Source organism: Sorex fumeus, unplaced genomic scaffold, assembly GCF_029834395.1.
Source record: "Sorex fumeus unplaced genomic scaffold, SorFum_2.1 ptg000014l, whole genome shotgun sequence".
Taxonomy (NCBI): Eukaryota; Metazoa; Chordata; class Mammalia; order Eulipotyphla; family Soricidae; genus Sorex; species Sorex fumeus.
In genome coordinates, this window is record NW_026606071.1 from 36,940,120 (window position 1) to 36,963,998 (window position 23,879).

Sequence of the window (23,879 nt, forward strand, 5' to 3'; positions counted from 1 at the left end):
AAAATTTTGGTAAGTTTGGGGCCAGAGCGATGTATAGTGGATAGAGCCCTAGCTCTACAGTGGCCAACACAAAAGTTTGATCTCTGTCATCCCATCTGGTCCCCCCAGCTTGCCAAGATTATCTTTGAGACCAGAAATAGGAGTAAGTCTTGAGCACCACCAGATGTGGCCCCCAAACAAACCTGCCTGAAAATTTAGTTAGGTTTATATTTAACTCAGATATGAGTGATCCCTGGAGCTGGAGATATAGTAGAGTGGGCAAGGCTTGCATGTGTGCAGCCCAGGACCAATCCCCGGCATTACTTATGATCCCTTGAGCACCAGGAGTGCTGCCTGAATGCAGAGCCAAGGAAAAAGAATAAGCCCTGAGCAATGCTGGGGGAGTGGGGGGAGGGGTGCAAATCAACTCCCTGCTCCACAGCAGCCGAAATGATAAACAACAAAACCAATTTTTAAATTCTGCATAGGAGATACTGTAACATATTCCTCACTAGGCTACAATTTCAGGATGTACTGCCCCAGTAAGAAAGATATTCATCGGACTCACAAATGAATCTCGGAACCGAGCAGCTTGCTGCAGGGATGGCACCAGACCATGCGCCAGGCTGATTTCACCGGGGCACCTCAGATGGGAGCAGGCGCGCTCTCTCTCTCTCTCCGCCTGCACCAGATGAACCCCAGCAGCCCCAAACTTCCAGAAACCCATCGCCACCACCCTCACGGCCAACCTTCACAGACTTGTCCTGGGTCCCCCATGCAAGGGTCTAAATTCACTGAAACACCCAGGTATGTAGGACTAGTGACTGAAAATGCCAGGCCTCAAGGGGTTGGAACTGAGCTGCCCCTTCCCATCTCCCCTGCCCTGCCGGGGCCCCGGCTGTCATGCCCATGAACTGCCTCCGGGTGCTATTTAAGCACATTAACGGCCATGATTCAGAGACTCACAAAGGAATCTTAGAATAGAGCAGCTTGATGCAGGGATGGCTCTGGACCCCAATTATCTAAATTTTTATGATCCCAGGAACACGCAGCTGCAAAGGCGGCCACACGGTATCTCATACTATGGGTTTTTTTTTTGCTTTTTTTGTTAAATCACTGTGAGCTAGATCCTTACAGACATCTTATACTATTCATAACAAGCAATACAGAATAAATTACCTAGCATCTGCCTGTGGGGCAGGCTTGAGTGGTAGTAGAAAATTTTGAAACAATGGTGGTGGGATTGGTATTGGTGTTGAAATATAGAATATTAATCAATTATTGTGAACAACTTTATGAAAATAAAAAAAATTTTAAAAAAAGTTCATTGTTTAGGATGGAAAATACACAGGTCTGGAATTTGATCTTCCTGACAGTCACAACTGGTGGCCCAGGACAAATTTAGTGACTTCTACATGTACAAAGAGTTAAAGATATTAAAATGGGCTTGAACTAAAACATTCCTAGAGGCCTGCATGGCAAAGCCTGGCAAGCTACCCATGACGTATTCGATATGCCAAACACAGTAACAAGTGTCACAATGGAGACGTTACTAGGTCCGCTCGAGCAAATCGACGAACAACGGGAGGACAGTGACAGTGACAGTGACAGAGTGCTGACTATAAAGTCACAAGTCCAGGAATCTCACCAGTTTCGATCTTTCAGACATAACAGATAGCCTCCCACTTTCGTCATCAGTGAGAGTGAATCCATGTGAGAGTGTCTCTGCACATAACCTTCAAGCATACCTGTCTAGGGTAGAGCTGCCGGAAGAGTAGTCCTTGGATCCTACCCTGCTGCCATAGAAGGATGATGACTGCAAAGGTAAAAGCCCTACGACCAAACAGAGACATGAAACAGTTCCAAAATCAGGCCGTCAAATCCAGTTGGTAATAAAATTCTATACTATTTAAAAAAAACATTCCTATTCTCTTTTCCTTGCATCAAGGCAATATATACAAGCACATTAAAAGATTAGATACTGTAGGAAAAAACTATAATAGCAAGGCCCCATTCTTGGGGGCCGGAGTGATAGTACAGTGGGTAGGGCATTTGCCTAGCATGGGCTGACCCAGGTTTAATCCCCAGCATCCCATACGGTCCCCCAAGAACTGGAGTAATTTCTGAGTGCAGAACCAGGAGTAACCCCTGAAGATCGCCAGGTATGACCCAAAAAGCTAAAAAACTACTACTGTACTCTGCCTGACCTACACATTACAATATTTTAACTGAATAATGGGCACATACCAGTGCTCATTAATTAGTCACAAATCATGAGGTACTCTTGAATAAAACAGAGCTATGTTCCAGCCTAGGATTTTATTTCTAGTCGAATATAATCAACATAAACTAAATGAGTATCATATATAAAGATAAAATACTTACCTGATGTTCTATTCTCTTCTGACTGTTTCAAACTCAACTGTTTCTCTCTGCTGCTGGTTAGATATTTTCTTGAGGAATCTGTCATAGCTTTATTGTTCCTTAAAGTAACAGTTCAATTCAACATAAATAGGAGAATAAATATGTAGCTCTTTCATTTTTTGATTAAAAATATATTATGAACAGTATACTATAGTTAAGGTAATTTACTTATGATGGTGTTGACATTTTCATTTCAAATAATGCCATTAAGACTTGTTTTAGGGGCTGAAGAGATAGCACAGCGGGTAGGGTGTTTGCCTTGCATATGTCCGACCTGGCTTCGATTCCCAGCATCCCATATGGTCCCCTGAGCACCGCCAGGAGTAATTCCTGAGTGCAGAGCCAGGAGTAACCCCTGTGCAACACTGGGTGTGATCCAAAAAGCAAATAAGTAAATAAATATAAAATATTTAAAAAAAAACTTGTTTCAGGAACCCCAAAACAAAACAAATAAAAAAGATCTAAAGTACTGAATTTATTGCTTTGCTTCCAAAGTTAGGCTACAAGTCTCAAATGACCAGCAATTTAATTAAGCAAATAAGAATGATGAAAATAATTTTATTTACCTATAAATAAAAGTTTTCTTTGGGGCCAAACCCAGCGATGCTCAGGGGTTACGTCTACCTCTGCACTCAGGGATCACTCCTAGCAGGGTTTGGGGGACCATGAGGGGTGCCAGGGATCTAATCCAGGACAGCAGCACACAGGCAAAGCGCCCTACCAGCTATACTATCTTCTCAGTTCAATCGAGTGATGAACATAAACTTAAGAGCAAACTGAACCCATGGTCTTAGTAATAAAACAAAGGATATACTTTCTTTATATAAAGGGGAAACAAAAGACATCAAGATTAAGCAGAATTTCTTAGTTAAAAAAAAAATCACCAGATTCAAGTGATTCAACTACTGAAAGACTCAAATAAGAACTCCTTGGACTTTACACCATATAGGTTTAAAATTAAACCCAATAAGCAAAACTCAAAATCTTTTTTCTTTTTTGGTTTGTCTCTGGACCAGACAGTGTCGGCGCAGGTGACGTTAGCCCAGGGCTGCTGGGGACCGGAAGATGCAGGAGATCAACCTGTGGGCTCCAGCATACAATACACGCACTCCAGTCCTCTGAGTTATCTTGCCAACCTCTAAACGGTTTAATCACCTACAGGGTTTTTGGTTTTGTTCTGGAGCACACCCAGTGGCGCTCTTTGTGGTCTGGAGATTGAACTCAGGTGAGCCGTGTGCAAGGCAGGTGTCTTACTGCTGTACTTGCTCCAGCTCTGAATTTAAATACGCTCTATTAAATGTGAAGATTGTTTTAATACAGTGCTTAAGGTATTTAAATCCATGAAGACAAATTAAAAACTTTTAAAGAAAGCCCCACTGGCCTACACCATTATTCCTAAGTATCTGAACCTGTGTAAAACAGAGGTCCATTCAGAGAAATTCTAATACTTATTTTTGGTTTGTTTTGGGGTGGCACAGTAAGCCCAATGCTCAGGACTACTCCTGGCTCTGTGCTCAGGATTCACGCGCCTAGTGGTGCTTAGGGGATCATAGAGAGCACTGAGGATTAGTCCAGGGTCAGCCATGTGCCAGGCAAGGACCTTACCTGCTGTAAAATCCCTCTAGTTCTTAATGTTCATGCTTTGACTAACAACAGTACTAATTTAATGACAATAATATTTAAGAGAATAATAACACATGATAAATTCTGCTCACCTACTTCTAGACTTCCCATAAACTGCACACCATCTTCCCTCATCTCTCACTTGGCTGTAATTATCAACATTTAAAAAAAAACCATTGGGGGCTGGAGAGATAGCACAGCGGGTAGGGCTTTTGCCTTGCACGCAGCCAACCCGAGTTGATTCCCAGCATCCCATACGGTCTCCCAAGCACTGCTAGGAGTAACTCCTGAGTGCAGAGCCAAGGAGCAATCCCTGTGCATCGCCGGGTGTGACCCAAAAAGCGAAAAAAAAAAAAAATCTTCTGATACCATAAAGGTATTTTAAAACAACTTAGAACAATGGGGCTGGGAAAATGATTTCAAGGGCCAGCGCACGCAGAGGGTCCAGGTGTTCCGCCCAGCACCCACATGATCCCTCCAGGAGGGAAAGCATCCACATGCCCGGGTCTGACAGCACTGCATGGCTGAGTGCCTGCACACTGAATCCTCCTGTAGCAAGTCTCTCCGGGACTACTGGCCCCAAGTCCCTTAAACATCTGCCTGGACAATGCCCCGCTAAAGTAACATAAAAAAAAAAAAAAGCAAGCTTACGATGATGAATCATTTTCCTTAGGGTAATCTTCGTTCAACTCTGAGCCAGAAGATAGCACTCTTTTCCTCTTTTCGGTCCTAGAGAGAAGGGGGAAGGGGGGAATATATATATGTGTATGCATGTGTATATATATATACGTAATGTATATATACATATATATAATTGTACACACACACACACACACACACACACTTGGAGACCAAGACTATAAACATTGCCAAAAGCGTTCTCCATACTTGTGGGCAATCTTAATATTTTTTCCTTACATTATCTTTCTTTCTAAAATGCCCAAGCAGACTATAGAGCTAATGACTAAGCTATAAACTCCCTCATACCTGTTTTCCAAAATCCCCGACCTAAGAGGTGTTGACGTAGATGTCAAAGAAGGCAACGAGGGGACCGTCCTGGGGACAGTTATTCCACTCCCTGCCGCAGTCTTGATGGACCCTCTACCTGGGTTCCCAAGCACTTTCCGAAACGGAGAATCATCTTTAGTTTCCAAGCTTCCTCTTTTTGAAGAGGCCTGTAAGAAAATTTAACACAGCTAAGTCTTCAAGTTGAAATACTTTAGACCCAAATTCTCTTGTGAGGGATTAAAAAAATGAAAAACAAAAAACTCACTGCCCACTTAGGCCCAATTAGCAGTCGTTTTTAAAAGCATTTTAGCTGATTTCAATATAGCGTCAGCATAACAAAACAAGCTTGACACTTATTTTCCTGTTTTGCTTTTTAAACTCTAGTAAAATTTTCTCTTGTAAACTTAAAAAACTGCACAGCAAGAAATCTGGAGAGATTGTACAGTGGGTAGGGCACCTGCCTTGCACATGGCTGACCAGGGTTGCATCCCATTTGGCCTCCTGAGTCCTGCCAGGAGTAATCCCTAAGTGCAGAATCAGGAGTGACCCGAGTAACACCAGATGTGGCCCCACCCCAAAAGAAAAAAAAAACTGGTCACACAGCAAGTCAAGAATGTCTGCAAGGGCTGGAGTGATAGTATAGGCGCAAACCCTGAGCACTGCTGGGTGTAGCCCCCAAACAAAACAAAACAAAAACAAAAAAGAATGTATGTAGAGTACATGCTTTATAGTTATGAGGCCCTAAGTTTATCCCCGTGCATTCATACCTCCATGCAAAAAAAAAAAAAAAAAATCAGAGGCTGAAAGGAGAAATCTTTTTCTAATTTGATTTTTATGAAGTTGTTCACAATAATTTATTACATTTAAGATTCCAACACCAATCCCACCAACGTTACACCTTTCCATCACCATATTTTGAATGTTTCCACCCCAACCCCCCAAAGCCTGTCCCCAAAGCAGGACCTAAATAATTTCTTTTGCATTGTTTGTTATGAATAATCTGCTAAAAATGATCTAAAAAAGTTTCCTTAGAGGAAAGTGTGTAAAGATTGTTGTATTTCACTATGGAGCCATTAAGCCCTTATATAAGAGATACTAGCATATTATTAAAGGTTGAGCCTGTACACCAGGAGGATTACTCCAAAGCTTAGAGGCCAGCCGGGTATTGTAGGGGAAAGCGCAGTTCAGATAGAGAAGGGAGCACCAAATAAAGGGTGTTTGAAGGATACTCCCAGGAGAGGAGATGCAGGCTGAAAGTAGACTATGGACTGAACATGTTTGCCACTCAATGCCTCTTTTGCTGACCACGACACCCAGAAGGAGAGAGAACAGGGGGGAATGCCCTGCCACAGTGGCAGGGTGGGATGGGTGGGATGGGGGGAGGGATATTATCCATGGTGGTGGAAAATGGGCACTGGTGGAGGGATGGGTATTTGATCAGTGTATAAACGAAACCCAAGCACAAAAATTTGTAAATCTACAACTGTACCTCATGGTGTTTCACTAATTAAAAAAAAATAAAAAAGGTTGAGCCTGTGTGCTAATATATAAATATATATATATACACACATATATTTTTTTTTCCTCCCCAGCCCCACTGACATTGGTTTTCTTCTACTTTACACCCCATCAAAGGTGCTGTGCTACTCTTGGTATCATGGTACATCAGTGGTGTACTTATGGAGAAATCTTGCTTTAAATTACTTAATAATAAAAGAATCTCATAAGATTTTAGAGGGGAAAGCATCTAATTTCAATTATAATAAATTATAAGGGAAATGGGTATGAAAATAAGGAGCAACAATGGTTGCTACAACTTAAATGACAAGTCACATGTTCCTCAAGTAAGTCTGCGGGTGAGCTCTGGTTTGGAGAAATAAAACAAATATTTGTAATGGTCAGAAAACTGAGAGTGAAATACAGTCCAAAGACAAAAATCAATCTACCCGAAGGACACTGCAAGAACCTATCAGCCGAGAGAGAGTACTTTTAAACCAACATGTAGCACTAAGAGTTACTGGACAGAGGTGAAGAGTTAGGGAAGAAAATGAGGATGTAATTTGTTGGTAGAATTCTTGTCTTACATGTTTGAAGTCCTGGGTTCAATCCTGGACTTAAAAGATCTTAAAAGAGATTTTAAGTGATCTCTCTATGGGAGATAACTCCAAATTTTCTCAAGACTTAAAAATGAGGGGAAGGAGAACCAAAAGACCAACACTGAATTGTCAGGATAAATGGTTTATTTTAAAAATTGTATTTATTTCCAAGTGAGTGAATTAAAAATCACTTCCAGAATTAAAAATAAGGGATGAAGAGAAAATACAATGGGTATGACACTTTCCCTGCATGAGGAAACTTGCAGAATAACATTTATCCATACTGTGTATAATACTTTACTGCTTTCTATTCTATTCTGTCCCCCTTTTGTGGGGTGGGGCATTCACAGTGACCAGAAGAGGCTTTCCCAGTGAAATTCAGCTAACTAGGCTGGAGGTTCAACGCCAGGACTTGAGGTGGTGTTTCTTGGGGCCTGTGTGCCAGACACACCAGGGCCACCAAGCAGTGCTCAGAGGCCACTGAAGCACACCCAGAGATGCTCAAAGACACGACTCAGGAACAGAGGCCAGAGAGGAAACAAGATGGAAGAATTACAAAAGAGGATGTGGAAATATTTCAGTTATTATGGCTATGTTCACTGGTTGATTATGATGTCTTTATAAGCATCTAAAAGACATCACATTTATAATTTACTTGCAATTTGCTGTATTTTAATTATACCGCAATCAAAACACAACCAAAAATGCTTTTTAAAAGTCTATAAAAGAACTAATAAAAAAATCTCATGCTGGGGCTATAGCTCAGAGGCAGAACAATTGCTTGCACTTGTGAGGTCCTAGCGATATTCTCTGGCATCTTACTGAGAGAGAGAGAGAGGGAGAAAAAGAGATCTTAATCATCGCTTGAAGAGGAAGAAAAAGACTCTTTGCTGGACAGTTATCTAAAGCATTACTGTCTTCAATGCAAAGAACTTATATGATAGAAAATGTCAAGTGCTAAATAAGTTACGAAAGGAGTAAGGCTGGAGCAATAGCACTGCGCGTAGGGCATTTGCCTTGCATGCGGCCAACCCGGGTTCGATTACTCCGACCCTCGAGAGCCGGGCAAGCTACTGAGTATGCTGCCGGCAAGGCAGAGCCTGGCAAGCTCCCCATGGTGTACTCGATATGCCAAAAACAGTAACAACAAGTCTCATGATGGAGATGTTACTGGTGCCCGCTCGAGCAAATCAATGAACAGGAGGACAGTGCTACAGTGCAGTGCAATCATCGATTAGTCCAGTAAATGGAATAACCACCTGATGACCCAAACAGAACAGTCAAGAGTGGCAAAGTTTCTCTTACTTTGAGCCTACCTTCCCTTTGTAAATGAAAGAGGAGTCTGTGAGGCTGTAATAGCACCAGGGAGTCCTGTGGCTGGCTGTATAATATGCATATGACTGTTCACAAAGCACAGAGAAGACTCAACCAGTGTGCCTCATGCAGCATAGGGGCAAAATTCGTAAAATCAAAGAGAGCCAAAGGCATGAGAGAAGTAGCAACAACAAACATCTTGGAGGAACAAACATGACCAAAGTGTTAGTATATGGTTGTGGGTTATATGCACGACCCAAGGACAACCCCTAAAATATTAATGGTGCCTCAATTTTACAGACTAAGGTTAAAGAAACATGATGTACACTTAGTAAGCAGCATATACCTCAAACCCAAACCTATCTCCCAAGGCATGATTTCTACAACCCCGCTCACTGCAGTTCACGATAATCACCATGAGGTACTTGAGCATAAGTCAAACTGCAGAACTGTGCACAGGAAGGGGGAGATGTGCTCAAGCAGAACGTTTTTCATAAAAATAGCTGGAGATGAAGGTAGCTAACGTCAGATACATGTAAAATGCCAGGTTAGATATTACAACTTAATTCTACTTCATACCGTACCTGACAGAATATCTGTGACATTCACTTTGTTAAAAAGCTTAAGAGATTCACATGAACATACCTGATTATCTGAGTAGGAAAGCTGCCTGTTGGTTTCTTTCTGTGAAGTCCTGCTACCCAGAATCGCTCCAAAACTACCAGATCCCTGAGATTTCATTGCTGGTGACAGAAACAGTTTCCAAATCACTTTAATAGTTACTTTACCATTATTATTATTATCATCATGCATAAATAACTTGCCATAAGCAGGAAAAAACCCCCAAAATATCCAAATGCATAGCAACAAATGTTTCGTGAAAAAATACATATATTTTCTTTCTTTCTTTTTTCCCCCCAAATTTAGAGCTGGAGCCAGAGCACTATGTACAGTGAGTAGGGAGCCTGGTTCAACTCTCAACACCACCCTGAACCCACCAGGGGTGGTGCCAGAGCAGAGGAACCAGGAGTAAGCTCTGAACACAACTGGGTGTGGCCCAAACAACCAAAATAAATGAAAAAAAAAAAAAAAGCCAGTATCTCAAGCAAAACACATTCAACAAAAAGCAAAATTTTGACAACATTTAATAGAATAATACTTCAATTGTAAAGAGAAAATATTAGAGGGGCCAAGTAGATAGCTCAAAAGGCACTTGTGTGCACTCTACATATGGAGATATGAATCCCAGCACTGTCAGGAGGAACCCCCTGAATGCCCTGGATGAAGCCCCAAGCACTGGGCCTGACCCTGAAACAACAATTCGAGAAAGTCCCCTGTATTTTTCGGGAGGGAGGCGGGGTCACACCCGGTGATGCTCAGGATCACTCCTGGCTCTGTGCTCATGGGGACCCTGGAGCACTTCAAGCCCAAGCACTGCTCTTTGGTGCGCTGTGAGAATCAGCACCAAACTGGCAGGCAGGTGTGAGAGAACTCAGCCATGGTCGCCCAGCAGAACTCAGTACTACTTCAGGGGCCTCCTGTCATGAAAAACTCAGGACCAGAGCTGGAGATAGGTAATAGGTAGAGCACACGCTCTGCATGCAAGAGTCTCTGGGTCAGTCTCTACCACTGACCCTCCCCAAGGACCACCAGGAATAACCCCAAAGCACCAGGAGTTAACCCCCAACCACTACAGGGCATAGGCCCCCAATTAGTTGTTTGGAGCTATACCTAGCTGTGCTCAGGGTCTATCCCTGGCTCTGTGCTCAGGGATTACTCCTGGTGGGGCTTGTGGAGTATTTGGTATGCCAGGGATTGAACTCAGGTTGGCTGCTTGCAAGGCAAGAGTTTTAGTCATTTTACTATCTCTTCAGCCCAGTGTTTAAAAATATTTGCCAATTAAGCTAATCATCCTTGCACTATCTTTGTGCATTTATGAAATGACTTTATAGGATTAACTGCTTGGAGTAAACAGTGCTGTTTTCCTGTATATGATGTGCAATTTGGAGGTTCTAGCAGGGGAGCGCAGCTACTCGTATACCCTTGACCGAAGACCGGTCCGTCTCTATCGGGGAAGGCCGTCCTCTTTGACCGAGCGCGCAGCTTCAGGAGGGACGCACATGGAGCGGTGAGGGAGGAAGGGGACACCCGCCTAGCCAGCCAAATCAGCCGAATCAACCCTGGCGATCAATGGGGTGATAGATGTCACAGCCAGATCGCCCTCACATCCTGCTGGAGCGATAGCACAGCGCGTAGGGCGTTCGCCTTACACGCGGCCAACATGGCCGACCCGAGTTCGATTCCTCCGCCCCTCTCGGAGAGCCCGGCAAGCTACCAAGAGTATTCGATATGCCAGACACAGTAACAACAAAGTCTCCAATGGAGACGTTACTGGGCCCGCTCGAGCAAATCGACGATCAACGGGAGGGCCTTTCTTGATGTGCAATTTAATTTTTTTGGATTTGGGGCCATACCCAGCTGTGCTCAGGGATCATTCCTGGCAGTGCTCGGGGACCATATGGGGTACCAAGTATAGGACCTACATCAGCCGCATGCAACATAAGCATACTCCCAGTTTGCAATAATTCTGAACCCCCAATGTACAATTTTAAACTAACTTGTTATTAGCACTTGATACACACACACACACACACACACACAATCTGAGAATTTCTTTTTAAGGGTTATTTCTCTTCCCGAATTTCCTACTAGTGATCTTTGTCCATTTCTCTTCTTCTTACTATTTTTTTCCTTATTTTGGAAAGTAAATCTTCAGGGGCTGGAGTGATAGCACAGTGGATAGGACATTTTGCCTTACACACGAACAACCTGGGTTCGATTCCCAGCATCCCATATGGTCCCCCGAGCACTGCCAAAAGTAATTCCTGAGTGCATGAGTCAGGAGTAACCCGTGTGCATTGCCGGGTGTGACCCCCCCCCCAAAAAAAAGGTAACTTTTCAGATATTAGCATACTTATCTGGCTAAGTATGTTCTTCCTTTTCTTTTAAATCACTTTTCCCTTACTGATTCAGGGGTTTTGGTTTTCCATTATTTTTTAGCAGCACCACCAATGCTGGGGGCTACTCCCTGCTGTACTCAGCAGACGATGTGGTGCCAGGGACAGAACCTGGGTCAGCCACATGCAAGGCAAGCTCCTTAACCCCTGTTCTGATTCTCTGCTTTGTATGCCAACTCAGAAAGGTCTTTTCCACCAAATATCAAAATCCACTTTGCCCTTTAATAATATCATTACCATTTTGTTTTTTTGACAATTTACGATGAATGCAGAGTCTATTCAGATAAGGATACAGCTTTACTGTCTTCTTAATTAGCTGCTATCCCATTTACAAATAACTTCAAGTACAACCTTTGCCCACTGACTGGAAGTGCCACACATTAAGTTTTATACTTTTCAAAGTTTTAGAGTTGTTTTTTTTGGTAATGGGGCCCCCCAATATCCAGTGGTATATAGGACTTACTCCTGACTCTGTGCTCAGGGATCACTCCTGGTGATATGTAGGGGACTATAAGCAATGCTGGGTATTGAACCTGGATCAGCTAGGTCCTAGGAAAGAGACTTACTTACTGTTCTATCTGGACTAAAATTTTCGAAGAATTTTTTTTTTTGGGGGGGGGTTGGAGGCAGAGGGGGCCACACCCAGTGATGCTCAGGAGTTACTCCTAGTGGTGCTCAGGGAACCGTATGGGATGCTGGGGATAGAACCTGGGTCGGCTGTGTGTAAGCTAAACACCCTCCTGCTGTACTATCACTCTGACCCTCAAAGAATTTTTATAGTCTTTATCATACTCTTGTCTCAGCACAGTACATATTTTCCCTTTAGGGCCACCCAAAAACCAAGGGGGTGGGGGGGAGAAAAAGCTTCCAAATCTTCATCATTGAGTATGTTAGCTGAATTTTTCTTTTTTCCCCCATGAGCAGCCTTTATTAAACTGAGGCTGTTTCCTCTGAGTCTTAGTTCTGAGAGTTTTTATCATCAATTTTATCAAATGTTTGATTATACTGATTTTTCTATCTTAACCCCACCTTGTATTCTTGAAATAAATCCCACTTCCACTTGTTAATGGTGGACCACCCTTTCCAGTGCTGCTGGACTCCATCTCTGATCATTCCGCTGACGACATTCCATCAGTATTGACTGGGGACACTGGTCAACAGTGTAGTAACATATATTCGTTTTTAACCATTGTGGAATCGGAGCGCGCCAGTACTCACCTCCATGGAGTCTGTTCTGATGGACGGCGTCTAGAAACAATCTCATTTCCTCAGCATCCTTGCTCGGCACTTTGTCAATAGACAAAAAGCTGTTATCCTGCAGCGTCAGCATCAGGCGGCTCTGCTTTGCTCCACTGGGTCGGAGCACCACATTTTTAATGTTATGACTTAGCTGAGTAACACAAAAAAACGGCCTTGTTATTAAAACACGATAAAGAGGTATGAGCTGTCTAACGAAAACAAAACATAATACTTGGCAGGTTCCATTTCTTATCTGCCCCGTACTATTTTTTGAACCAGTGAGTTCCCATTTCTTGGGTATTTAAATCAAAGAATTCACCTGTATGAGAGTTAAACACATGCTGATAGCTTACATTTAGAGTAATCCCAGCACTCTGGATTTGATAATAGAGAGCCACAGATTTCCAACTATGAAGTCATTAAAAAAAAAAAAAAAGCTGATCTGGAGAGATGCTCAAAGGGCTGAGCACACGCTCCTCACACGGAAGACCAGGGTTCAATCCCAGCAACCCAGGAGCAACTCCTGAGCACAGAGCAAGTATGAGCCTGTGATAACGACTAGTCACGGCCCAAACAAAGGGTCTAGGTTTGAAGTTATAAACCTTTAGAAGCTGAAACAGTTCTGAGTCAGATGCTTGTATGATGGCCAGTTCCGAAAACCAAGAGCAAGAGGCTTTTCCTTTTTCATTTTCTTTAAACAGAAACTTGTAGAGCATCTTAGAAATAAATGCTGTAGGTAGCTCAAAGTAAAAGGTTATAGCGACACAAACTATAATCCTCAAAGGAACCCAACCCTTCAAATACAAACCGGACCTTTACCTATGTAAAAATACTTGTTTCCAAAAAAAAAAAAAAAAAACCACCTGTTTCCCCGACCCCACTCCACACACACACACACTTTTTGCCTTTCTGGGAATTGAACCCACTGAGTCACACATCCCTCTTCACCCACCTTGTAACATACTGTGGAGACCACTTCAGTAGTGCAGGGCAGGGGCACACCTGGCAGTGCAGGAAAAGCAATCTAGAGCCTGCACGTGAGTTACATTTGGGGCCACACCTGGAGGAGCTGAGAGCTTACTCCTGACTGCACTCTTGGCAATGATGGGGCACCCAACAGAGTGGCAGGGATCAAAGGCTCTGCCACATGCAGGGCGAGTGCCCTATCTCTCAGGGGCCCCCCTTTCCCTCTTTCAATGGTCTTAAATCTATTCATTTAACTTAACTTCAACTGCAAAGACTCTGAACACTGTAACTCTCAGTCTATTATTTCTTATTTCTTGACTCCCCAGAAATAACTAAAAAAGTAACTTGTCTTATACTTTTCTGGTCTCTGCTATGTGGTACGAAACAGTAACTTCTATTTTCTGTTGGCTGAAGTTTCCCCAAGCCTAAAGAGAGAAAACTGTAGTTTATTATTCAGAATTCCTGCTCCTCAGGCATCTTTATTATCTAATTGTGTCTCTCAGCAGACACAAACAATTGTTTATTAAGTTGCTTTTTACTGAAGACAAAACCCTCTCCTCTGCTTCTGAACAGTTGGAAGAAGGAAGTTAACATTTTTTTTGGGGGGGGGGGAAGGCTATACTCAGTAGTGCCCAGGGGCCTTGTAGTGCTAGCGAGTGAGAGAACAAGAGCTGCCACACTCAAAGTCCGTATTCTTCCCTCTGAACTATTCCCCCAGTTCAATGGACATTTTTAACAAGAATAGAGCTCTGGCAATTTTCAGAGAATAAACCAACATGGGCCAGAGAGTCAGCACAGGGGCTGGAGCGGTTAGCACAGCAGGTAGGGCGTTTGCCTTGCACACGGATGACCCGGGTTTGATTCCCAGCAGCCCATAGGGTCCCCTGAGCACCGCCAGAAGTAATTCCTGAATGCATGAGCCAGGAGTAACCCCTGTGCATCGCCGGGTGTGACCGAAAAAGAAAAAAAAAAAAAACCCAAAAAACAGAGAGACGGCACAGTGGGTCAGGCACCTACCTACCTTGCATGCGGCCTACCCGGATTCGATCCCTGGTGTTCCAGGTGTGCCCTCACCCCCAAAAATCAGCTCTTGAAGTAAAACCACCTATCAAGCTCCAAAGTGAATCTGAAGTTGAGAGTGTTGGCTCCTTAGAACCCAAGTTTCACTCACAGTGACAAGACACCCCAAGAATGGCTCCTAGCAAGCTCTTCAGTTTCTATTTCTGCCACCACCTCACTACTGTCTATATATTTAAAATAACCTCCTGGCCACCTGTATTGCAATTTAACACTTACAAATGTCTGTGGTTCAAGTATAGAAATCGTCCCCTCCTTTAGCCCCTCCGGGTTTGGGAGACTCCTAATTATCCTGCACAGCCACAGAGCACAAACCCCCCTCCTCTGCAGGCGACCTCAGTCCCTGGGAACTGCCATCATTTTCTGGCTCTCGGGGGCTGCCGCAGTGGTGCTTAGGGGCCACTCCCAGCAGTGGCGCAGACAGAACCAGGGCCACTCCTCTCTGGCTAGTACCCTGGCCCAGCAGCTGTGAAGTACTTTTTCGCTGAGAAAGTCATCTGGTTCCTCCTAGACCAAGGGGAACAGAATCTCCACTCTTATTCTTGGCCCTTAGCACTGTCCCCACCTGGTATATACTGTGGTTAAAAACGCAGGCTTGACTGCAAAGGGGTCTAGAGCCGAGATGAGGCTGGAGGCACAGCATCATCGTGTTCTTTTGGAATTTTTAAACAGCAACTGGAGATACTACAAAGGGTAGGGTATCTGTCTTGCATGAGGCCCAACAGGTTCGATCCCCAACATCCCATACAGTCCCCTGAGAACTGTCAGAAGTGATTCCAGACTAGCAGGTAAGCCAGGAGTAACCCTTGAGCATCACCAGGTATGCCCTGCCCCAAAGTCAGAAAGCAGACAGCTTTAGAAACACTAATAAGTGCTAGTAAAAGCTAACACTACATAGCAATGAACAAAAAGGAATAACTCTAATGCAATTTTTGTTCGTATGGTTTTTGGGCCACTCACAGCAGTGCTCAGGGGACCATTTGGGATGCCAGAGATCAAACCTGGGTTGGATACATGCAAGGCCTTACCTGCCATACTATCTTGCACCCTCCAATATGAATTGTTTTTTCTTTTTGGACAAGCAAGAACCTAGTGATGCACAGGGGTTACTCCTGGTTCACGCACTCAGGAATCACCCCTGGCGGTGCTCGGGGGACCATATGGGATGCTGGGAATCAAACCCGGGTCAGCCACGTGCAAACGCCCTACCCACTGTGCTATCGTTCCAGTCCCTCCAATATGAATTTTAAAATCACTTAGAACATATCCAAACTCATTTCTTCTCACCTTCTTCCCACCACTTTTTCTTTCAATAATTCTGACTACTTTCCATTCTTTATAACACACCACCAAATATGCTACTGAACATAATGGCACATAAAAATATGTGTCAGACTGGGGAGATGGTTCAAAGGGCTGGAACACATGCTTTCTGTGTGGGAGGGAGGCCTGAGTTCAATTCCCACCACTGCATGGTGCCCCAGTGACTGTCTGAAGTGACCCACAAACAGCAAACTGGGACTATCCATCCATTATAATCCCAAACAAACCAAAAATAGGCTTGGAAATAAGCAAGAACTATTAATGAGGAGGGCAACCATGATACTTATTACAGCAGAGAACAGATACTCAATCAAGGATGTGACACAAAATCTATTGCAAATCAAAATTTGGTAGTACCTGAAATATCCTTGGAATTCCTCCAGTATTGTAGTGAACGACTAAGCTGATTTTATTTTCTTTTTCCACAATTTCAAAGGACCCTTCTTTCCATTTCGTTATACCAGTCTGCATACTTCGAATTCTGATAGGACCATGTATCTTCAGAGGAGACATACTTTCTTTAAAAATAAATCACTTCTGGACAAATTAAAAAGTAAAAAATAGAGCTTCCTTCAGTGGACAAGTTCTAAGGAAGAAAAGAAAATACTGTTACAATTTACTAATTATAAAAAGGTTGAAGAGATTTTATTGAACATCTTATGTACTTCCCACCAAAGAATCACTTATCATTTATGCTAATATTATCATTCCTGGGAAGAATCTTAATTTTATCTTTGACCAATAATCAAATTTTCCAAATACATTTCTAGTATATAAAAACTGACTTACATCAATGATGTCTAAGAATATCTAAGACTCATTGAACTCGCTTATTAGAATGTAAGTGATTATAATAAGCAGAGAACACTATCAAATAGTATTATGTACATTGTTATTAAAATTGTTGAAACTTACACTATCAAAATCGTTAAATGAAATCTATATGCATAAAAGCATTCAAATGAAACTCAAATCTTTAAACTATTGCCTCTAATAGTTTTTTTACTTACACTTTTTAACATAAGTTAAAAACCACTAAATTTTGCCTCTGCTTAACCGGTTCAACTAGAAAACCTATGAAGTAGTAGTATACAGAGACCAGAGACATAGAACAGCACATAGGCCATTTGCCTTGCAAGCATCCAACTCAGTTTTGATCCCTGGCACCCCAAAAGGTCCCCCAAGCCTGTTGGCAGTGATGACTAAGCACAGAGCCAGGAGTAAACCCCGAGTACTGCCAGTTGTAGAAAAAAAAAGTAAATAAAACAAAAAAGAAATAGTGTGCAACAAATCCTATTAGGTCTAAGATAGCAGGATTCAGCATAGCTAGTTCCAAACTTGTAGTTATCCTGTTTCTAACATTAGAGTACTCTCCACAACTGTAACAGGAATAGCAAAAAGCTGTACTATGGTGTTACAGGGATCAATGAAACAGCACATGTTAGGCAGAGAACAAACCTCAGATTTACTTAAGTTTCTGGGTCACCTGGTGATGCTCAGGGCTTACTCCTGGCTCTGCACTCAGGAATCACTCCTAGCTATGCTTGGGGGATCCATATGGGTTGCCAGGTAATGAACCCTGGTAGGCAGTGTGCAAGGCAAGTGCCCTACCTGCTGTCCTATCTCTCCAGCCCCTAAACTGCAGTTTTATTAATATGGATAGAACTAGTATTCACTTTCTGAACTTGGGAGGCGGAGGGGCCCAGGGGAGCGAAATACCCCGTTGTTCAGGGGCTATTCCTGGCTCAGTACTCAGGAGTGAACCCTGGCAGAACTTGAGGTACCATAGATGATGCTGGGGATCAATTCAGAGTTGGCCATACTGCACGGCAAACACTTGAACAAATCCCTGTCCGATCTTTCTGGTCCTCACTTTCTGAATTTATTCCATGTCTGAAACAACCTTTTCTCCAAAGACCCCAGATAAGTGAGTTACTCACCAGGTGCTGCCAAATCAACCGGAAGTCAAGCAGGTGACACAATCAGACTGCCCGGTGCCATGAGGAAATGGCGAGCCTAGCCAGCAACCGGACAGTGCTTTCTTTATTGCCATTAATGAGCTGTTGCTTCCCTGTTCTGGTAAGTCCAGATCTTTTTCCATGTTGTTGCTAAGCCTCTCTCCTATCTCAGTTACCCATCAGAAGCATGAGTTATCTCTGACTGCTTTATTATTATTGCCATCAGATTGGAGATGGAAGGTCAGTTTTGTCAATTCTATCTCCATAGTTATTCCAGACAACTTTCATCACTATCATGTTCATCGTCTCCTCAATGTAATTTAGTAGCTCCCCGCAGTTCTCACCATAAAATGTAATACATATTATGACATACCGACTTTCAGGACACCTATCCTACTTGTTTCTTTATCCCCACAAGCCCTCCAAATGCAGCCTTCTGGAGCCACAGAGATACTATAGCAGGCAAGGCAATGGTCCGGCACACCAGCCAACTCGGGTCCAATCCCCAGCGCCTATATAGTCCCTCAAACCCCACAAACAGTGATCCCTGAGCACAGACCCAGGAGTAAGCCTCAATTACTGCAAGATGTGGTCCAATCTCTATCCCACTCCCCCTAAGAAGCTGTCGAAATGGAGCCTTGATTTTATTTATTTACTTTTGCTTTTTGGATCACACCTGGTGATGCTCAGGGGTCCATATGAGATGCTGGGAATCGAACCTGGGTCGGCCGAGTGCAAGGCAAACACCCTACCTGCTGTACTATTGCTCCAGCCCCCCTGGAGCCTTGATTTTAGAGCCAGGAGAGAAAACTGAGAAAAATTTGAGGGGCTGGGAAGAGTACAGAAGTCTTTATGCATAGACCACTATATGTGCAAAAGTATAGTGGCACGGGGCCGGAGCGATAGCAGAACAGATAGGGCACTTGCCTTGCACGCGGCCGATCCGGGTCCGATCCCCGGCATCCCATATGGTCCCCCAAGCACCGCCAGGAGTAATTCCTGAGTGTAGAGCCAGGAATAACCCCTGAGCATCGCTGGGTGTGACCCAAAAAGCAAAAAAAAGAAGGAACAAAACAGTGGCAGGAGAATACAGTTTTATTTCTCTTTTGTTTTATTTTTGTTTGAGGGCTACATTCAGTGGCGCTCTGGGCTTATTCCTGGATCTGGGCTCAAGAATCACTCCTGGTGATCTTAGGGGCTCTCTGCAGCAATGGGGAATCAAACTTGGGTCGGCCACATGCAAAGCAAATGCCTTAACCCCTATATTACCTCTTCAGACCCCTTTAAGGCTTTCTAAGCTACTTTCACTTTTCCCTCCTACCTCATATAAACACAGAATGTTTAGTACTCCTCTACTCTCACATTGTACTAGCCCTGCTTATTTCTAGTAGAACATTAATCACACTGTATTGTAAACTGTTTACCTCTTTGTCTCTCTATTGAACTTTGCTAACTGAAGACTGGCAATATGTTCTTTTGATCTTTGTAGCCTCACCAGGACAGTGTCTGCCACAACAAACAAACTCGTTTTTCAGGAATAATGAACAAACAAGTACTATCAATTTTAGTGAATTTGCTCTTAAAAGACACAATAGTGAGTGAAGACTGGAACCACAGATCCCTTTTAAATGGCCAATTAGGGTTATATTACTATGATCTTTATAGAGTATCAACACTTCAAATTTTTCTATATGCATTAGAGAACTAAATGCAAAGCTGTCCTCATATCTTCACATTTATTTGGGGACTTGGGTGCTGGGGCTTGGGTGCTAGAGCTTACTCCTGGCTATGTGCTCAGAGATCATTCCTGGTGAAGTTCGGGGAATCATGTGGGATACCAGACATTAAACCAGGGACAAGCACCTTAACCGCTGTACTATCTCTCCAGCCCGTAGTTACTTCAATGATATTTCAGGTGCTACTTAGAAAACAACTTTTCCCAGAATGCATTTGTGGTCAGAGAAGGGATGCGAAAGCATAAAACTGCTGATAAAAAGGGAGGGCCTGGGGGAAGAGTGCCAATTCTTACCAATTTGCATTAAAAATGTTATGCTTGGAAACTGATACAAAACAAAGATCACAAACTTTCCAGGGACTTTTACTGAAAAACCCTACATAGTAACAGTTAACCACTATTCTGATCCTTGCACCAAAGGCAATGCTGGTTTCTTAAGGAACTACTCATATTCCACGAGCTCTGTCAGTTCTCCAGAAGCTACCAACTCAGCTAAAGGAAATATAAGTGTGTCTTTCCAAAAGAATCCAACTTACAAATTTAAAACAAAAATGAGAAAGCGATCACTTAGCAGAACAAGACAAACTCTTCATTTTTATTTATTTTTGAATCACAAACTACCAGTGCCGGAGCAACAGTACAGTGGGTAAAGTGCTTGCCTTGCACGTGGCTGGCCCAGGTTCAATCCGGACATCCCTTCTGACATCCCATTTGGTCCCCCGAGCACCTCCAGGAGTAAATCCTGAATGCAGAGCCAGGAGTTACCTGAGTATAGCCAGGTGTGGCTCTCAAACAAAAACAACACAAAGATCACAAACAACCTTACTGAAAACATCCGAAACATAATGTTCAAGACCCACCCATGCTGGTGGTGGAGGAAATGCACTGTAGGCTTAAAACGTAAATACTACTGTAAATCACGCCGTTGAAAAAATGACAAACAAGGAAGAGCTGCCCTTACCCCACACAATCAAACTTTAGGCACGTGTCTGCCTACAGCATGTATTTACTGTACAAGGCACGAGACTCCAGCCACTGGTGAGGTGCTTGCCTTGCACACAGCCAACCCAGGTTCAATCCCAGGCACCACATTCGGTCTCCAGGGCACGGCCAGGAGTGATCCCTGGTCACAGAACCAGGAGCAAACCCTGAGCACAGCTGCATGTGGCCGCACTCCCCCACCAAAAAAAAACTGGGGGGGGGGGGCTAAGGGACTCCAGGAATCTACAACCAAGTCCCTGAGCCTTGCCCTGCCCCCACATTGTGAAAATGAAAAGGGCAGTGAAAAGAAGTAACTACACATCCTCCTTTGTGGACTTTACCAACCTTACCTAATATCTTAAACCTCAAGACACCATTTCCACATGTTGGTACAAACTTCAAGAAGCAGGTCCAGTGGTGTTTTTAATTTTTCACCCAAAACTAACTCTGGGTTTCTCTAAGACCTGGCTCACCCGGTAAGTTCTCCCCAGGCTGCAGGCAGTCTGGGTAGAAATGTCAAGATTCTGGAATGCGATCAGATCAACTTTACACTCACTTTGCTACTGAATGAAAAAGCAGTTAGTGGGCTACTCTGACTTGATGGAACTGTTGGTGAGTACTCTGTAGGCACATCTGTGAAAATGATACAGCCTTGGTACAAGACTCACCAACAAATGCCTAGATTGGGCCCTTTCCCACCACTTGAGGCAGAAAAGCCTTTAGCATCGGTTTTAACCTGATTCCCCTTTACCTTACTCCCATCTCTCTCACGGCCTGGAGATAGTTGGAAGTGACTCACAAAGGGACTGGCTCAAGCACTGCATCCAGGAAGCCCCAGATCCATCACTCTCCACCAACATTATGCAAAATCTATGAAACCCAAGATATGCCATCTGTGCATTACTTAATTTAAAATTCACAACCATCCTAAAGGAAAACCACCTCTATTTTATAAGTGAGTTAACAGATTAAGTATTTTGTTCATGGTTACAATCGGTAAGAGGGAGGACACAGTCTAACAGCAGAACCCACCAGAAACCACTACCACACAGCATTCTTATCAATTTGCAGCAAACACTTTGCACACTCCATTCTCAGGATTTTTCCATTCAATGAAACCTTAACCCTAGAACAACCTTTCTACAGAATAACTTTAAAAAAAAATGAACAAAATTTTAATTTAAAAACACTAAAATTTGGATCAGAGAGAGCACACCAGGTAGAGCGCTTGGCTTGCAGGCAGAGGCCCTGAATTTGATCCCCAGAAACCCATATGGATCCCCAAAGACCACTAAGAGTAATTCTGAGGACAAAGCCAGGAGTGACCCCTGAGCACTGCAAGGTGTGGCCCTCAAAACAAAATTTTTTTTAAAATGTGCCTCTCTCATAGAAGCACTGATAGGTTGGAGGCAAATGAGGTACACGGGTGGAAAGTGGACACTGGTGTTGAAACATAATATGCCTGCGACCCAACCATGAATAACTTTGTAATTTCAAGGTGACTAAATGAAAAATAAAAATGGACCGCCTTTCTCTTTTAGGAGGCTACACGGCTGTGCTCAAGACTTATCCCGGGTACAGTGCTCAGGGGCCACTCCTGGTGGTGCAAGGGAGACCATAGGATGCACCCGGTTGGCGGCATGCAAGTCTTTAACATTATCACTGGTCCACAAGATAAACTCTTAACCAATAAGATGTATTGATCCCCTTTATTTTTTTTTGGGGGGGGTGGCGTTTAGGCCACATTAAGCAGTGCTCAGGGCTTACTCTATACTGAGTACAGAAATCACTCCTGGGAGGGTTCAGGGAACCATATGAAATTTAAACCTAAGACGGTTATGTCCAAAGCACCCTATCCACAATTATATCAACTCCAGCCCCTGTACTCATCTTTTTTTTTTTGAGGGGGTCACACTTGGCAATGCTCAAGGGCTACTTCTGATGGTACTCAGGGTACCATACGGGATGCCGGGGATCAAATCTGAGTCACCCGTGTGCAGGCAAGGGCCCTATCCACTGAATTACTTCTCCTGTCCCTCTCCCAAACATTTTTAGCAGCTCACTGTTACAAAACGCCTATCCTTAGCCGTCATACTTTCTATTTTGTATTTCCTATTTTTTTAAAACACAAATCCTGTGTACGCGAAATAACTAAATTTTTCATTTTTCCTCTACATCCACTACCAGAAACTTAAAGATGTCATTTTTATTTAACTTTGAAAACCTGATGCTCGGTCGTCTCAATGTTTGTAACCTGTGGTTAAAATATAAACATCACTGCTCTGACTTCTAGATTTCCCCCTAAGAAAGATGTATAAAAATAAATGGGTTCATTGGGAGATCAGCGTTGCTGAAACAGATGCAAGCAAATTTGTGCAAAAGACCTGAGACAGAAAAGAACGTGGTGTGACTAAACGAAGAGATGTGTGGGGCCCAGGGGTGTCTCGGTGGCAGAAATGCCTGCCTGGCAAGCACGAGGCCCGAGTCCAATCCTGGTGGAGCCCTCGTGCAATGAGCTGAGTGCCGGCCACTCTGTGGTCTGAGTTCTCTTACACCATCACCGTGTGAGATCTCTGGCAGTCAGGTGAGTGGTCACAACAGAAAGAGGTGCCAGCCCCACAGGTGTGAGGGAACAGCCTCCCCACAAGCAAGTGTTGGAGCACTACAGCCATATCCGCAGCAGGCACAAGCAGACTGTGCTCAGGCATCATGCTGGAGACTCAGGTGCGCAGGTGCAAGCCGCAAAAGTGGCCAAGGAAAAGCGGGGGACCCCCCCCCCCCCCGCAAGGGAGCGCCTGTGCCTGGTGTGGAGCAGAGAAAGCGGAAGTGCAAGCCCTCCAGAGTGTCTCAGCTCCGCGTGGGTGTGATCCCGGGTCCTCAAAGGAGAAAGAATGAGGAGCAGCATGGTGAGTCTGGGGAGGGAGAGGAGGGCTCAAGAGGAAGCTGGTCACAGGGAAAAGAACAGGGCGTGCAGTCCTGTAGACCATAAACAGATACTGATAGTCTTATTCTACCAGGGCGAGGGCGGGCAAGGTTGGGGCCACACCCGGTAGTACTGACCCTGTCTTCGGTCAGAGATCACTTCTGGTGATGCTCAGAGGACCAAATGGGATGTCAAGGACTGAACCCCGGGTTGGCT

General features: G+C 43.8%; 1 protein-coding gene across 2 annotated transcripts in view; it reads right to left on the reverse strand.

Annotated features, from left to right (window-relative positions):
- The window catches only part of USP37 (ubiquitin specific peptidase 37), a 65,777-nt gene that overhangs the window by 39,624 nt on the left and 2,274 nt on the right, over positions 1-23,879 (reverse strand). For both annotated transcript variants that reach the window (XM_056111619.1, XM_056111618.1), the window contains exons 2-8: positions 16,424-16,652; positions 12,680-12,851; positions 9,090-9,187; positions 5,014-5,201; positions 4,678-4,755; positions 2,365-2,462; positions 1,728-1,812 (exon numbers count right to left, since the gene is read on the reverse strand). In XM_056111619.1, the coding sequence (XP_055967594.1) occupies positions 1,728-1,812; positions 2,365-2,462; positions 4,678-4,755; positions 5,014-5,201; positions 9,090-9,187; positions 12,680-12,851; positions 16,424-16,579 (875 nt within the window). In that variant the 5' untranslated portion in view covers positions 16,580-16,652. The remainder of the gene's footprint in view (positions 1-1,727; positions 1,813-2,364; positions 2,463-4,677; positions 4,756-5,013; positions 5,202-9,089; positions 9,188-12,679; positions 12,852-16,423; positions 16,653-23,879) is intronic.